Source organism: Rhinolophus hipposideros (genome assembly GCF_964194185.1).
Source record: "Rhinolophus hipposideros genome assembly, chromosome: 1".
NCBI lineage: Eukaryota > Metazoa > Chordata > Mammalia > Chiroptera > Rhinolophidae > Rhinolophus > Rhinolophus hipposideros.
In genome coordinates, this window is record NC_138047.1 from 109,286,736 (window position 1) to 109,300,974 (window position 14,239).

General features: G+C 60.7%; 1 protein-coding gene across 4 annotated transcripts; it reads right to left on the bottom strand.

Moving 5' to 3' along the window:
- Positions 1-909: 909 nt before the first annotated feature.
- MSANTD1 (Myb/SANT DNA binding domain containing 1) lies at positions 910-13,534 on the bottom strand. 4 transcript variants are annotated; one of them, XM_081072563.1, is made up of 5 exons: positions 11,641-13,157; positions 10,701-10,786; positions 7,563-7,827; positions 3,890-4,165; positions 910-1,650 (listed from the first exon to the last, which is right to left on the bottom strand). In XM_081072563.1, exons 2-5 carry the CDS (start codon positions 10,714-10,716, stop codon positions 1,410-1,412), a joined length of 798 nt encoding a protein of 265 aa, XP_080928689.1. In that variant the 5' UTR covers positions 10,717-10,786; positions 11,641-13,157; the 3' UTR covers positions 910-1,409. The 4 variants fall into 4 exon arrangements, with proteins under 4 accessions (XP_080928689.1, XP_080928690.1, XP_080928692.1 ...); XM_081072564.1 differs by having other exon boundaries at positions 912-1,650; positions 12,620-12,776; XM_081072566.1 differs by having other exon boundaries at positions 1,207-1,650; positions 7,563-7,774; positions 11,641-13,534.
- Positions 13,535-14,239: the final 705 nt, after the last annotated feature.

Here is a 14,239-nt window from a genome sequence, read left to right on the forward strand (position 1 = left end):
GTGACATCACATTGCACCTGAAATGGTCCTTAGTGGGAATATCTCCACCATGGAAATGCACAAGGCCACACTTCGGGGTCCAGCCACCACTGCAAGGCCTGGTAACTAGTCACCCGACCCCCCACTGTCTTCAGCCCCAAAGCCAAAGGGTTTGTGTCCACGGCAGGCACCTTCAGGGAGATCCCTAAGTAGCTGAGGGGGTCCCTGCCCGCCCAGCTCTGCCTCTGGCCTCTGCACCACTGGGCAACCACTGCCTGGCTAACCTCTGCGCCACTGAAGTGTCAGATGAGCTGGCAGTTGTCCCACCAGGATGACATGTGATGAAATCTCCTGGCAGGCCCCCTCCACCACCACCACCCCCAGCAGTTGGCCCAGCTGTAGCCACAGAGGGCTTCCCTGGACCATAAGTCAGTCCATTTCACCTGCCACTAACCCACGCACCGTGTCACCTCAGGACCTGCTCTGTGCGCAGCAATGTGCTAGTTCCAGGGGAGAATCGTCCGCTGCTGTGCCCAGCCTCCATTACAGCCAGTGGCCAAAGCCAAAGGAGCCAACAAGCCTCAGGAGGAATCCCTCAGAGGAGCCTCTGGAAAGGTTTTCCACCAGCCAAGGGGCAGGGGCAGGGAGGTGAGGTTACCCTGCAGCCCTGGCCGCCCCACCCCAGCTCCTGTCCAGGTCCCAGCAGCCGTGGCCCGGGCGTGGAGAGCACCTCTCTGGCCTGGCGCCCCAGCTCTGTGCCGGCCCCTCCTTGGCCTCCTGCGGGCTCTTCCTTTCCAGTGCTATCTCAACCCACTATGAGTTTACTTCTCTAGTCATGTGTTTGTCTCCCCACTGGGGCTAAGCTCCATGAGGATAGGCCTTGTCTCACCACCAGACCCCGGGCCCAGGAGACTGAACGGGGCCCCCGGAGCATGTGAGCAGGCGTCATTACCTTTATTAGAGTTCTCACTGAGGAGGTGGTGGCAACCCCTGGCGTTCCAGGGACAGGAATAAAAAGGCGCTGGAAGGCCACCGGCGGGCCGGGTTTGCTGGGTGTCGGAGGTTACTTTAGGGCAGACGCGGACCCGGCTGAGGGAGAAGACCGGCCCCCTCCTTCGCTGAGGTGCGAGCAAGCCTGACCTGTTTGCATTTGCTTTTGTTTCCAGAACAGACCAACCCACCTGGCGCATCCCCCCGGGCCTGGGAAGTGAGCTCTGCTTCCAGGTGGGAAGGAGAAATCACACATTTACTATCAGAAGCCATTTCAAGTACCATGGATGGTGACTACGGTGGACCCTATAATGGCACGTCCTTACTGGGGATTCACCCAGAGTTACCCTGGAGTCCCTGGCTGTGTCCAAGGGGCTTTACTGCTGGACACGGGGCTGCGGGGTCCCCAGAGCCTGCGGGGTCCCGGCCCGGAGCGGCAGCTAGGCGCTGGACTTGGCGATCATCTTCTCCAGCAGGCTCATCATGCGCTCCTGCAGCTGCAGCCCCTGCACCTGCAGGATGTTTTGCTGGTCCAGCACACGGCGCACCTCGCGGCACGTCTCCTCCATGGCCCGGCTCAGCCGCCGCTGCTCATCCAACATGGCCTCCAGCAGCCGCAGCTTCTTCTTCTGGAAGTGGCCGCTCTGCACCTTGCGCTTCTTCACAGGCCGTTCGTCCGACCTGGGAAGAGAGCGCCAGTGCATGAACAGCGGGCACGAGGGCCCCACCTGACCCTCCCAGCCCCCCCCCCCACTGGATAAACTGAAAACAGGCCTCGGGGAGCTGGGCCACTGGCCAGGGCCCCACCATCCATGCATGTGAGGGGGCAACGGTGGCCGCAAGCTCTGCCGTCCACTGAGACCCAATGGCCCCAGTCACAGGACTTCCAAACACCCACAATCCAGGGGATGGGGAACACGAGAGCACCCACAAACCCACTAAGCTGGGCATGCAGGTTGGCACAGGCACAATGGAGGGACTCAGGGGTGGAGTTAAGAAGAAGGTTGGGTGGGTTGGGGTGCTGGGCAGTGTGGCTCTCCCGGGAAGCCAGAGGAGACCAGTCTGGGCTGGCCTTGGACAGATGGGGAAACTCAGGTCCCAGCAGGAAGGGGCTGGGGAGGGGGGGCAGAAAGACATGCACCCAGGGCCGAGGCCTCCCTCCCCAGGGCCGGGATCTCTGGTGGACAGGAGATAAAGACAGCCCAAGTCCACGGCTCTCCCCTGGGCTCCCTGCTGTGGGGTGGCGGGTACCCCTGGTCTAACTGGTCCCCACTGGTGGGCAGGGAGCTGCCCAATCCCACCAGACCCCAAGGCCCTGCCCATCTCCCAGTCTGAGCTCTATGCTTCTGAGCAGGACAGTGACCTAGCCAACCTCAGGGTGGGAGAGCAGAGCTCTGGGTCCCAATTGCCCAGCCTTGGTGCAACGCCTGGGGTAGCTGTGAGTCTGGGAACTGGGCTCAATCCACAGAAACAATTGGCCATAAATCTCAGGCTTCCCTGCTAATTCGGTCTGGCTGTCAGCAAACAACATTTTTGCCTGGGGTCTTTGCTGAAAAATGCCCTCCAGGGAAGGGGCACTGGACAAAAGAACTGCAGCCCCAACATCAGAGGTGTCAGAATCAGAGAGACACCCCCAGAGATGCCTCCCTTCCTCCACCCCATCTGACAGACTTGAAGACTGGGGCTTGGGGGAGAGGCAGGGCCATGGCTCAAATCCATACTCTTCCTGCTCACTTCCCCAAAATGCCAACTCCTATTCAACCTTGAAAGCCCATCCCAAATGTCCCTCTTCTGGCCCCAGCCCCCACACCACACAGGTGTGGATATCCTGAGGGCAGGGTCACGTGGCAGGAAGCATGTGATACACAGCAGAAGGGACGGGCACACCCACTGCAGCCGGTTGTAAGCACACTGGAGACTCGGCCCAGCACCCCCTCCCTGGTACTGCGAGGACGAGCCGACCCAGCAAGGGCAGAGAGAAGGGGGACGCCAGGGCGGGGTCTGCTTGGGGTGACGGGGAGTCAGTAAGCCAGAAGCTGAGGGGCAGGCAGGGAGGGCACACTGGTGTTGGGCGCTTGGCTTTCCTCCCTGTGCCCAAGTCTGTTCTTTCCTCTGACACTCCCAGTCATCCATGGAAAAGCTACTGATTTGTCCTCATTTTATAGAGGGAGACTGAGGCCCAGAGAAGTCAAGAACATTCCACACAGCTAAAGAGTGATGGAGCCAGGAGACAAACCCAGTCTGTGGACAGGACAGCCCATGCTTCCATAACTAGCTGCCTTCCTGTATGAGCCGTCCTGTCCGAGGTCGTCACGTCTGAGGCCACCCCGTCTGAGCCCCCCCCCCCATCTAAGGACTCCTTGTCTGAGGCTGTTGCATCTGAGGCCCCTACCCCGTCTAAAACCGCCCTGTCCAAGCCCCCCCCGTCTAAGAGCCCCCCATCTGAGGCTCCCCTGTCTAAGGCCCCCCTATCCAAGGCCCCCCTGTCTAAGAGCCCCCCATCTGAGGCTCCCCTGTCTAAGACCCCCCTATCGAAGACCCCCCTGTCCAAGGCCCCCTCATCTGAGGCCCCCCATCTGAGGCTCCCCTGTCTAAGGCCCCCCATTGAAGACCCCCCTGTCCAAGGCGCCCCCTATTCAAGGCCCCCCCGTCTAAGAGTCCCCCATCTGAGGCTCCCCTGTCTAAGGCCCCCCTATTGAAGACCCCCTTGTCTGAGGCCCTCCCATCTGAAGCCTCTGTGTCTGGGGCTTCGCTGCACCTGGACGCACTCACACACCCCCTCATGCTTTGCAGCCAGCCAGGGATGACAGAGGACGCCACTGGCACAACAGCTGCCACCTTCACCACTTAAAGCCCCTTGTCTGGACAATGGGCTCCTGGCCCCACTGGTGGTGGGGCAGGAGAAGGGGACACACACTACCTGAACTTAAGGGACAGTAAGCTGGAGGAGCTGTCGGAGCGATCGTCCTGGAAGCGGCCTTCGTAGGAGCACTGGTTATACGGTAAGTACAGAGGGGTGGACTTAGCAGACGGCGACAGGGACGCCTCGGTCTGGGACGTGGAGGGCCCCGGCTGCTGGCCGTCTGGCAGTCTGCCATCGCAGGACTCAGGGACCTTGGCCAGAATCCTATCAATGGCTAGGTAATAGGGCCAGTCGGGCGGGACGGACTCGCTATCTGTCATGCATTTTAATTTCCTGAAACGAGAGACACAAGAGCCAAGGGTGAGAAACAGAGTTGCTCCCACCCGTCCCGCCCGGCCCTCAGCAGGGACACCGGGACTCTGGGACCCGGGGGGCCACGTGGCACGGGCAGGAGCCACTCTTGGCCAGAAAGGCCACCCCAGAAAAATCGGCCAGGCTCCAGGGCCAAGGTGACACTGCACTTAGAAAGAAGTCAGGCGTGGGACCTACACGGCCTTGGACGTGAAACGACAGCACATGCCCCAAACGTGAGTGAGGTCACGGTCAGTGCCGCGACCTTGGGCTGACTCCTATTGTTTCTGCCTTTCATGTGCTGTAGTTTCTACTCTCTGCCATGAACAAACACTGCTTCTAAATCAGTCAGCCAGCCGTGGTACAACACCGTGCCGTAATCAAACATAAGACACACGTGGAATAGAATATCGTGATGTAATAAAGGGTGCAACACGAACAAAAAATACCGTAACGTGAAAAATGCAGTTTTCTAAAGAAGATGCCCCAGGGAATGAGAACCGCCGGAGTTAAAAGCACAGGCTTCGGTGTCCAACAGATCTGAGTCTGTCTTGGCCCCACCACTTTGCTGTGTGACCTTGGGCAGGTTTGTTAACCTCTCTGAGCCTCCATTTTCACATCAGTAAAATGGGGATGATGAAAGTGAGCTCCTCACATGGCTGTGGGAAGGATTTAATGACAATAGCCAGGGCCTGACAAATAGTGAGCTACCCAGATAGCGTGTTGGCTGAAGGTATCAAGATGCAGTGTGGTTGGGCCTGACAGGACCCCTTTTCACGCTGCCTGACCTCCTCCACCCCACGCAGACCTCGAGCCAAGGGTCTGCACAGTGCAGCTCTGCCCAGCACGGGGCTGAGCGGCTCGCAGGCCCTGCGTCCTGCCCTCCCATGCTGACGGGCCCTGGTCCTAGGCCATCCTCTGGAGGGGAGGGATGGGGACAAGGGGCTGCCAGGCCAGGAAAGCAACCACAAGGGGGCGGGTGCATGCTCTCTGCCCCATCAGACCCAGCCTCAGCCTGTGGTCCCCCATGTTCCCTGCCCCATGTTCCTCCAAAATGTGGGAAGGCCTTGGAGCTAGAGTGCCCCGTGGCTGATGGCTCCTGTCTCCCAACATGGGTTCCCGACCAGAGTGTGGCCACTGGTCACTAGATATAATGGACTGGCCATCTGAATGAGTGGCCCCCAAGAAATAAGCGAGCAGAGTCCAGCCATGGCAGGGAATAGCCTTGGCAGCAGCACCCACCAAGTGACGTGTCCTCAGCAGATAGCCAGGGACAGGTGACATGGGGAAGAGCACACCTGCCCCGTCTTCCCAGCCACGGGACAGCCGTCCGTCACCCTGTAAGGCTGCACAAGTGCTGGGTGCAGGGGCGAGACTGGCCTGGGCCCACACCCAGCCTCCGCCTGGGGCTCCCCTCCAGCCCCTCTGGAGCCCCAACTTCTGTTCGGCTCCACGCAAGCCCGCCCACTCCTTGGAGAAAAGAAAAGACTTGCTCCCAGCATGGGAGGCCCCTGAATTCTAACAAACCATGCTCCACGGGACCCGGCCTCCTTCTCAGGCTGCCTTAGCCTGACAACCTTAATATATAAAGAGCTACTGTGAGAACACAAGAAAACGCCCTGCGGAGGATAGGCCCTCTCAGGACACAGATAAAGAACGAGTCAGCCAAAGTGTTGGCCTGTTAATTAAGGGCTGTGCAAGCCACGCCCCTCTCCAGCTCTAGGCCTCAGTTTCTCCCTGGGTGAAAGGGAGCTGTGAGGTGCAACATACTTGATAAGCTGTGAAGTGCTGTGCACACATGCAGCCCTGACCCCCGCCCCGGGAGTGGAGGCCCCAGGTGCCCGCTCTGCTGTACCCCCATCTCCTGCGGCTCCTGGGCCCGCATGCCCCGTCTCCAGGAATGGAACTGAATCCTTCCCCTGAGAGTCAGTAGGCTTCCAGGGTAAATAATGAATAACCCGCCAGACACCAATCAGAGCCTGCGTTACAGTCAGAGGGGAGGCTAGTACCAGCCAGCAGCACCGCTGTGCCCCCCCACCAGGCGCTGAGGGGCGTCGGCAGACACTCAGCGCTAAGCGTCCCAGAGCTACAGCTGGGACCTAACACGAATTCTCCAAGTGTCTCATGCCTTCTGGGCCCGGCCTGGCTGGGGCCGGGGCTGTGGGTCAGAAAAGGGCCTTTTCATGGGGCCAGGCTCTGGACCTGCTCCTGCAAGGGCCATAAAAAGTAAGATGGATGCAACTGAAACAGGTTTTTGGTTGTCAAGGGCCTGCAGAGCCTCTGCACACCTCCAGGTTGGGGTGTCGTCTCCTTGTCTGTGGAGGGGGTAGGGTGCTCCCAACAGGGTGTGGCCCAAGGTGCCCGAGGCAGCCCTGCAGGGCCCGGCCTGCACCCAGCCCTGGGCACAGCTCTGCTTCCTGCAGGGCGGCCACTAGGAGGACCAGAAAGCGGCCAGGCCTGGGACGCGCTGGACACCTGTCCGTCCTCCCAGGACACTGACAGGCCTAGCTGTGCCCAGGCCGCCCACAGGACCCGGGGCGCTCGGTGCTGCTCTCACCCACAGCCTCTAGTTCTTGCTTGACCTTCACCCCATCAAGACCCTGGCATGCCCACGACCTTCACCCTGACCATGACCCTCTGCAGGTAGGCATGGGCCCTACGCATCCCGAGGTGCCAGGCACACTCGGCTCACTCCCTGGACGCTGCACCACAGCGCAGCCCCATGTTTGGCCCTGACCCAGCAGCTCCCCTCAGGCTGCCTGGGAAGCGAGGCCACCATGGGATGGGCAGAAGCAGAGGTGGGGCCAGGCCTGGGGCCCCAACCCTTCCTTCCACAAACAAGGCCCCTCCCACAGTGGGACCCTCCCGAGAGCCCAGGGTTGCCCAATCAGCCCTCACCCGCTCCCTGACCCTGAAGTCAGCACGACGCTGTGCTCACAGCTGGCTCAGGAGGAGCTGAAAATGAACATCAGGACCGCGCAGGGCTCACGGGCCGGGAGCTGAGCCTCTTTCTCGCCTCGGGTCTCAGTTTCCCTGTCTGTACAGCAGCGTCCCGCCACCCTGCTGCAGAGCTGAGCCTGGGCTGGCAGCCTGCAGTCTCCTGGCCGTAGTGTGTAGGCCAAGGGCCAGCCACTGTGGGGGCCTGGGGGACAGTGCCAAGGGTGCCCTTGGGACGGCCCTGGAAGAGGCTCCCCGGAGAGCCGGCCTGTGCCAGTCCCAGCCCTGCCCTCACTGGGTCTCAGTTTCCCCACCTCCCCAATGGGAGGCTGCACCAGTGGTTTCTCATGTCACCCTGTGGGGCCCGTCCAGGGCAGGCCATGTGTGGGCCGTTCCAGTGGGGACCCCAGCCCCTTCCAGGCTGGGCACGCGGAGGCCCTACCTGTACTGGAAGGTCATGTTGGTGATCTTGATTTTGATCTCCTCGCCCAGCCGGCGCTCGCCGGTCATCTCCAGCAGCTTGCTGGCCATCTTCTCATACACCTTGGCATTGCGCTTGGTCTGCTTCAGCTCGTCGAAGAACTCCTCCCAGACAAGCATGAGGCCACGCATCTCAGCGTCCGTCCAGTTGCGTGCCCGCCGGTGCTTCTCCGTCTGAGGAGATACAAGGTAGCCGGGTACTTCGGCCGCCGCCATGCTGGAGGCACCTGCGGGGTTAAAGGACTGCGTTCCGGGAGGCTGGCTGCGGCCTGCACACCACAGCGGGCGGGAGCCCCGCTCCTGGAAGGCAGCTCCGCGCTCAAAATGGGGCCTACATCTGACAGGCAGGAATTTAGTTAAAAGCTTTTAAACGGGAAACGTCATTTTGATGTCACGTTTCCATAGCAACAGAGCAACTGCATAAGCTACAACAACAGAAACCTTTTAACTGAAAGCGCAGGAATCAGGGCCACCGTGATGGGCCATCAATATTGCAGCGGACGGGCCAGGCCCAAAACCGGCGGCCCAGGCTCCCAGCCCTGCCTCTGCCCAGCCTGGCTTTCAGGCCTGTCTGGCCCAGGCCACATGGAGCCAGAAGCCTGCCCTGGGCTGACCGGGCGCCCGAGGAGCGGGATCCAGGTCCCCACCTCAGTCTGTCCCTGGCTCACGACGGCTCGGGGCCTGGGAGAGCCCAAGATAGGGAGTTGGAGTGTGACAAACGAGGAGAGCATGGCAAACAGAGAGGGAGACAGGGAGACTGAGAGAGGACAGACAAGAGTGGATGGGAGGGGCAGGAATGGACAGAGAGGGGGCAGATACAGGAGCAGACACCCCCAAGGACATGCCAACACTCACACCCGAGGGCCCCATGCACCGTGTCCCCAAACATGTTCATATTTTGTGATAGGAAATATAAATGTGTAAATGCCAGGCAGGCGAGTGGGACTCTGGCTTGAGCAGGCCCAGCTCTGCCCGTCTGCGGGCACGTCTCCCTCCCTGCAGGTGGGGCTGGCTGCTGACCTGGCTGAGGTGGGGTGGGCTGAGGAGCCAGGACAGTTTCTGAGGCCAAATAGCACCTGGGAGCATGTGGTGTGTGAGTCCCTCCTGCTCTGAGCAGCCCTGACCACCCTGCATCAGCGCCATCTGTACCCAGACCTGCCTGCTCCCCCTGGCCGGGTGGGGTGCTCCCTCTATCCCCCGTACCCCACAGGAACGGGCTTGGTACAGGCCTGCTGCGTAAAGTAATGTACAAATGAAGGGGCCAACCCCAAGTACTCCTCCCTCCCTTCCCAGTAGATCACCTAGACTTGGCCTTCGGTCTTACTGGCAAACTCCTATTCATTCTTCAAAACGCCGTTCTGCCATCACCTCCTCTCTGAAGTCTTCCTACTTGACTTTGGTCTGTCTTCTATCCCTTCTCCCTCCTGCCAATTGGACCCACCTTTAGCCAGCTTGTTTTGCTTTCTCCCTTCCAGCTGTGTGACCCCGGGTTTAGAACACTGGCAAAAGTGACAGTAATGAGAACCGAGCACTCTGAGCGCTGGACACTGTTCTACATGACATATTTGTGTGTTTTCTACTTTGATCCTCAAGGCACTCTTGTTGAGGGAGGCTGACACTATTGTTATTCCCATTTTACAGATGAAAACCCAGAGACTGGAAAGGTGAGGTCACCCTGTGGACAAGGGGCTGGGCTGGGCCAGGCTTTGAACCCAGGCAGGCTGCCTTGGAGCTGGGTCTGACCCCGTGCTGGCGGGCAGGCTCCCTGGGAAGCCCACTGTCACACGTCCTCTGCACCCATGACGTAGCCAATGCAAACTGCTACAGCCTGGGCAAATGCTCCCCACCGTTCCCAGGGTCTGGCTGGGGTCCTTGGCCGTCGAACCCTGGCCCTGCCTCAGTGGGCCTCTGTCAGGGCTTGACAGGCTCATCCCGATGTCCTGAGCGCCAGGACACACAGACACTGACCTCCAGCACTGGCTGGGCTGGGAGGGCACCGTGAGACAGTGTGACTATAATGGGAGGGGGGTTGTCAGCAAAGGTGGGCTTTAGAGTGAGGCTAGGGCTGCCTCCCTCCCCCACCTCAGTGGGGCTTAGGGACCAGCCAGGGGACAGGAGACCAGAGCAGGAGAGCCGGAGGTGACTGCAGAGAGCAAAGGCCACCTAAAGGCATCAACATTCGAAAGTTAGAAGATTGAACTCCAGCAAGTGGCCAATTAGCACGAGCCCACGGCACCTGCTGGACAGGCCCTGATGGCCCTGTGGAGCCCAGCCCCGTCCCCAGACGCATGGTACTCTCAGCGTTCTGGTGGTGGCTGAACTCGGGGAGCTGCCCGGGATGGGCTGGCGGCTGGGGCACCCTCCTCCCTGGTCAGAACTGGAAACGCAGTGGGATAGGTGTGGGCACATGTGGGTCAAGGCCCGGCCCTGCCATCAGCTCCCGGTGGGAGCCCCTCTTCTCTGGGCCTCAGGGGTCACCTGGGGACATGGTGACACCAGCGCCTGGCCGTGCAGCACCCCTGCATCTCTGTACTGCCTGGGCAGAGCACTCAGGAGTGTTTGCACGACTGACTGGAAGGCCCCACTCCTCCCACAAAGGATGTGGCCGGCCCCTCAGGTGGCCCTGGTGCTGTCTCTGGCCCCCGAGCACACGAGGTGGGGGCCAGAAAGATGCAGGCAGGGTCTGGCTGGAGCAGAGGCTGGATGCTGGCATGGCTGCCGCCCTAGGGTTCCCCGCCTGGGTAACACCCAGACAGCCAGTCCCACTGCCCCAGGGGCAGCAGCTGGCCCATGTGGTGTCTCTGGGCCTGACACCCACGTGGCACCAGAAAGGTGCCTACACCTCCTGTTTGCCCTCCAGCTGGCATGTCCAGGGAGTCAGGGTAAGAGGCTGGACTCCAACCTCCAACTGTCTCTTCTCGGGTTTCAGTGAACACCAGAAGCCCAGCACCCCTGAGGGCAGTGCTGGAAGCAGAGCCCTCATGCGCCCCCAGAGACAAGCAGCTGGGTGTGTGTGAGGAGGGCCAAGCACCCAGCTGTGCCGGCCCGGGGGGTGGGGGGGAGTCCTGTCTGTCCTCATCTGCGAAGGGGGGCTCCATACCTTGGCACAGCTGCATGGCCTGCTGGGACCCTCAGTGTCTGCGGGAGGGGGAGGCAAAGGGCTAGGGGCTGGGCAGCCGGCAGCACCTGCGGGGAGAAGCAGCAGTCAGGCCCATGTGGGAGTCCAGGGCAGGAAGCGGGCAGCCCCTCAAGGGGTCCAGGCAGCAGTGACTGGGGCCTATGGCAGCGGGTAGGAAAGTTTGGTGGTGGAAGAACTCCCAGCCTGGGGAAAGGGAGGAAAGCACACCAGGTGTGTGTGTGTGGGGGGGAGGTGTCCAGGCTGGGGAGCAACAGGGCAGGGCAGAGCCGTGGGACGCCTGGGGCCTGAGGGCCCTGCTGACACCATCACCCTTTCCATGTACACCAGGAGCCCAGACCCTAGCTTTGAGCCCTCGGTGAGCAGGTTTCAACCCTGGCCTGATGGCTCCCCTGGGCCCACCCACACCCCAAGCGCCCCCTGGGCCAGGACAAGGGAAGGCCTGGCCAGTGGCTCCTCCCGCCCCCCCTCCCCACGCAGGGTGAAGGCCTGAGAACCCCAGAGCCCCTACAGGACATGGCGAGGCCATATGGGTGGTGCCTGGGTTTCCTGCTTGGGAGGCCGTGGACGAGCCATCCAGCCACATGGAGGAGCCTGACTACAGACGCCCCAAAACCCATGGGAACCTCAGGAGATGCTCATGGTTTCCCAAACGTCTTCGTGACTCCACAAAGCAGGTCAACCTCTGTGCCCGTGTGCCCTGGCAGAACACTGCCTCCAGCAGCGCTCAGACCCACTGCTACGCTGCCAAGGGCTGAGGTGCGGGCCACCCCACACCCAGGGCTCAAGGGTCTCAGGTCAGAAGCAGGGGTTTCCTCTGAGAAAAGCAGGGTCTCGCCCTCTCCTGAGGGCCCCTCTGCCGTGGTGGACGAGCAGGGGACGTGTGGCAAACAAGCCCACTCACACCAGGGGCTCTTTCTGGAAATGACAGGTAGACCAGGTGTGCTCAGGCGTGCCAGCCGGGGTCTGGCTGTCCCAGTGTGGCCCAGGTAGGGGACTACAACTAGGTGGCTCTGACGGGTGAGGCCACGGGGCCCTGGAGTTCTGTCACAGAGGAAACAAATTTAGGTGAAGTCACTCCCATCAAATGTTTAGAGCAACTGAGATGAGACCGGAGGCTGATGTGGCCTGTCCCCCTGGTCCTGGCAACCAATGCTGTCACCATCCCTGTGCCTCAGGAGGGCAGGTGGCAGAGCTGTCACAGAGCCTCAGGGAAGCCCACGTGTAGTCACACCGCTGAGACCCAAATGCAGGGCCGGGCAGCCCGTGCTCGTCTCCACTGCAGTGTCGCTGGGGGACTGCCCTGCCGACCACTCCCACCAAATTAGTGGAACCCACGGGACTTCAATGGGCATTTCCGAAGTACCTGCCTGAGCAGCCTACGGCCTAGAGATTTTGTGTCTGCAGGTTGGTGGGAAACACCTGCACCCCGAGTTTACCACGGCCCTGACCACCCAGGCTCCCCGGGAGGGTCTCACCAGAGCTAAGGACGTGCCCTGTAGCTGGGCAGACTTCCAGAGGCGCTGGGCTCTCAGGTGACAAGGACTTGCAAGCTCAAATGGGCGTGGCACACACTGCCACACAATGAGGCCAGGGGGCACGGGTGCCCACAGCCAGTAAGGCACAGGGGCCAGCCGGGCCGTGGGGTCTGGGGGTCTGGGGAGTGGGTCAAAGGCTGGGTCATGGCTCTGCGTGAGCACTCTAGTCCCGACCCCGCCTCTACCGCCCCCCAGGGCCCTGGGGCGAATGTGGAGGCAGGTTCAGTGCCAAAAACCACTGCGTAACTGGATTACATCATCTGACCAGCACGGGTCCTGCAGCCGTATCTGCAGAGCAGAACCCCCCGCGCTGTGGTCTGTGGGCGCAAATGCGGGTCTCCCCACCGAGGTGTCGGGCGTGTGGTGCAGCAGCAGCCTCTGCTCCCCCAGCAGGGTGTAGGTCCTCGAAGCAAAGCAGGCCTTGCACAGCAGTTCACGGTTTAATTCCTTTCCTTTAATTCAGATGTACAATGTTTGCAGCCGTTTCAAAACCTTAAACATACATCTCATGTCAGTCCTGTTCAAAAGCAGACAGTCAGGTGTGGGCCCGGCTCCGGGATGCGCCCCCCAGCCCTGCTGGCTCACCACTCGGTGGAGACGGGGTGGTGGTGCAACGTGGCTCAAACCCCACAGACAGCCACTCTGTCGCCGCCCCTTAGCTCAGGGCGCAGTCACCGGCGGCGGCGGCGGCGGCGGCGGGTCCTTGAGGCCTGAGCGCCCCCTGGTGTGCAAGGGGAGCAGAGTGCTGTCCAGAGCCAGAGGCTCCCAGAAGCACTCGGGGTGGGGGCTCCTTCGATCGCATTAGTAAGTGAAAGGCTCACAGGGGAGCATGTCCCCTGAACCTTCCGGGACACCTTGAGTTGTCACTGCCCTCTGAGTGGCCCCTCCCGGCTGAGCATGTGCGCAGACCACAGCCTGGGCCGTCCCCTCCAAGGACCCAGCCCTAGCTTCCCAGCCAGCGACTGTCACAGCTGTTCTCCGGGTCCCACCCATCACCCCCGGACAGAACAAGTCAAGTGTCACCCAGGCTGGTACTCGGTTTCGGGCACTCACCCCAGAAGGAGGGCTGGAGCACAAGTGAGGGCACATGCTGGGAAGGGTGCTCAGATGTGGAGGAAACTTGTTCCACTCCCCCCAAATCAGACAACCAAGCCCACTGCAGCCCCGGCCACCAAGGGGAGCTGGGCCTGCAAGGCAGCGAGCAGTCACTGCCGTTCAGAGTCTGACCCAAGGAACCGACAGCACGGCTCATCTCAGCTCCAGGAGAAGCTGCCCACGGCCCCAAGGGCTCGGAAGTGACCCCGGCAGCGAGTGTCTGGGTGTAGGCCTTCTCCAGTGCTACATTCTGGGTGTCTGAAGGTGTTTCAGCGTCATCCTTTCCTCCTGAAAGGACAGCGCTGCTGACAAAAGTGCGAGCAAACAGTAGTAAAGGGCACTTGGCAGCTGGCAAGGCCACCGGCGCACACGGCGGGGCGGGGCCAGCAGTGGGGGGGGGCACGTTTCTGGAGAGGACACGCTGAAGTGCACTGCGGAACTACTCTACCCTGGTTGCGTTCAGATCTTTCCTGGTATCACCAGGAAAACAAAACAATCCCCACAAAACCCCCCTGGCAATCAAATGAATGATATTTTCAATAAATTTGGATTGAGGATATGATTGGTACCTGCCAGACATTCAGGAATGTAAAGTCTTAATCCCTTCCTCAGAGTTGACAAGGGGGCCTATTTCCTCAGTGGGATTTAATGAGCAATGACCCCCCACTCTCAGACGTTCCAGTCACGCAGCCGACTCCATCTGGCAGGTCTAAGAAAAGTCAGCCTCTACAAAGAACTGACGGCATTCCTAGAGACCTTGCATATTTATATCTTGAGATACACAGATAACTATAGACACGTACACACGCATATGGACAGCCCTTATCCAGGGGTACAGTAACCACCCACAAACGTACACCCATCTCCGGA

Bases quoted from the DNA above. Each gene is read 5' to 3' on its own strand.
- MSANTD1 (XM_081072563.1), bottom strand. The intron at 4,166-7,562 runs GTAGGGCCTCCG...CTCTCGTTTCAG, and splicing joins AACATGACCTTCCAGTACAG to GAAATTAAAATGCATGACAG. The intron at 1,651-3,889 runs GTAGTGTGTGTC...CTCTCTTCCCAG, and splicing joins TTACTGTCCCTTAAGTTCAG to GTCGGACGAACGGCCTGTGA.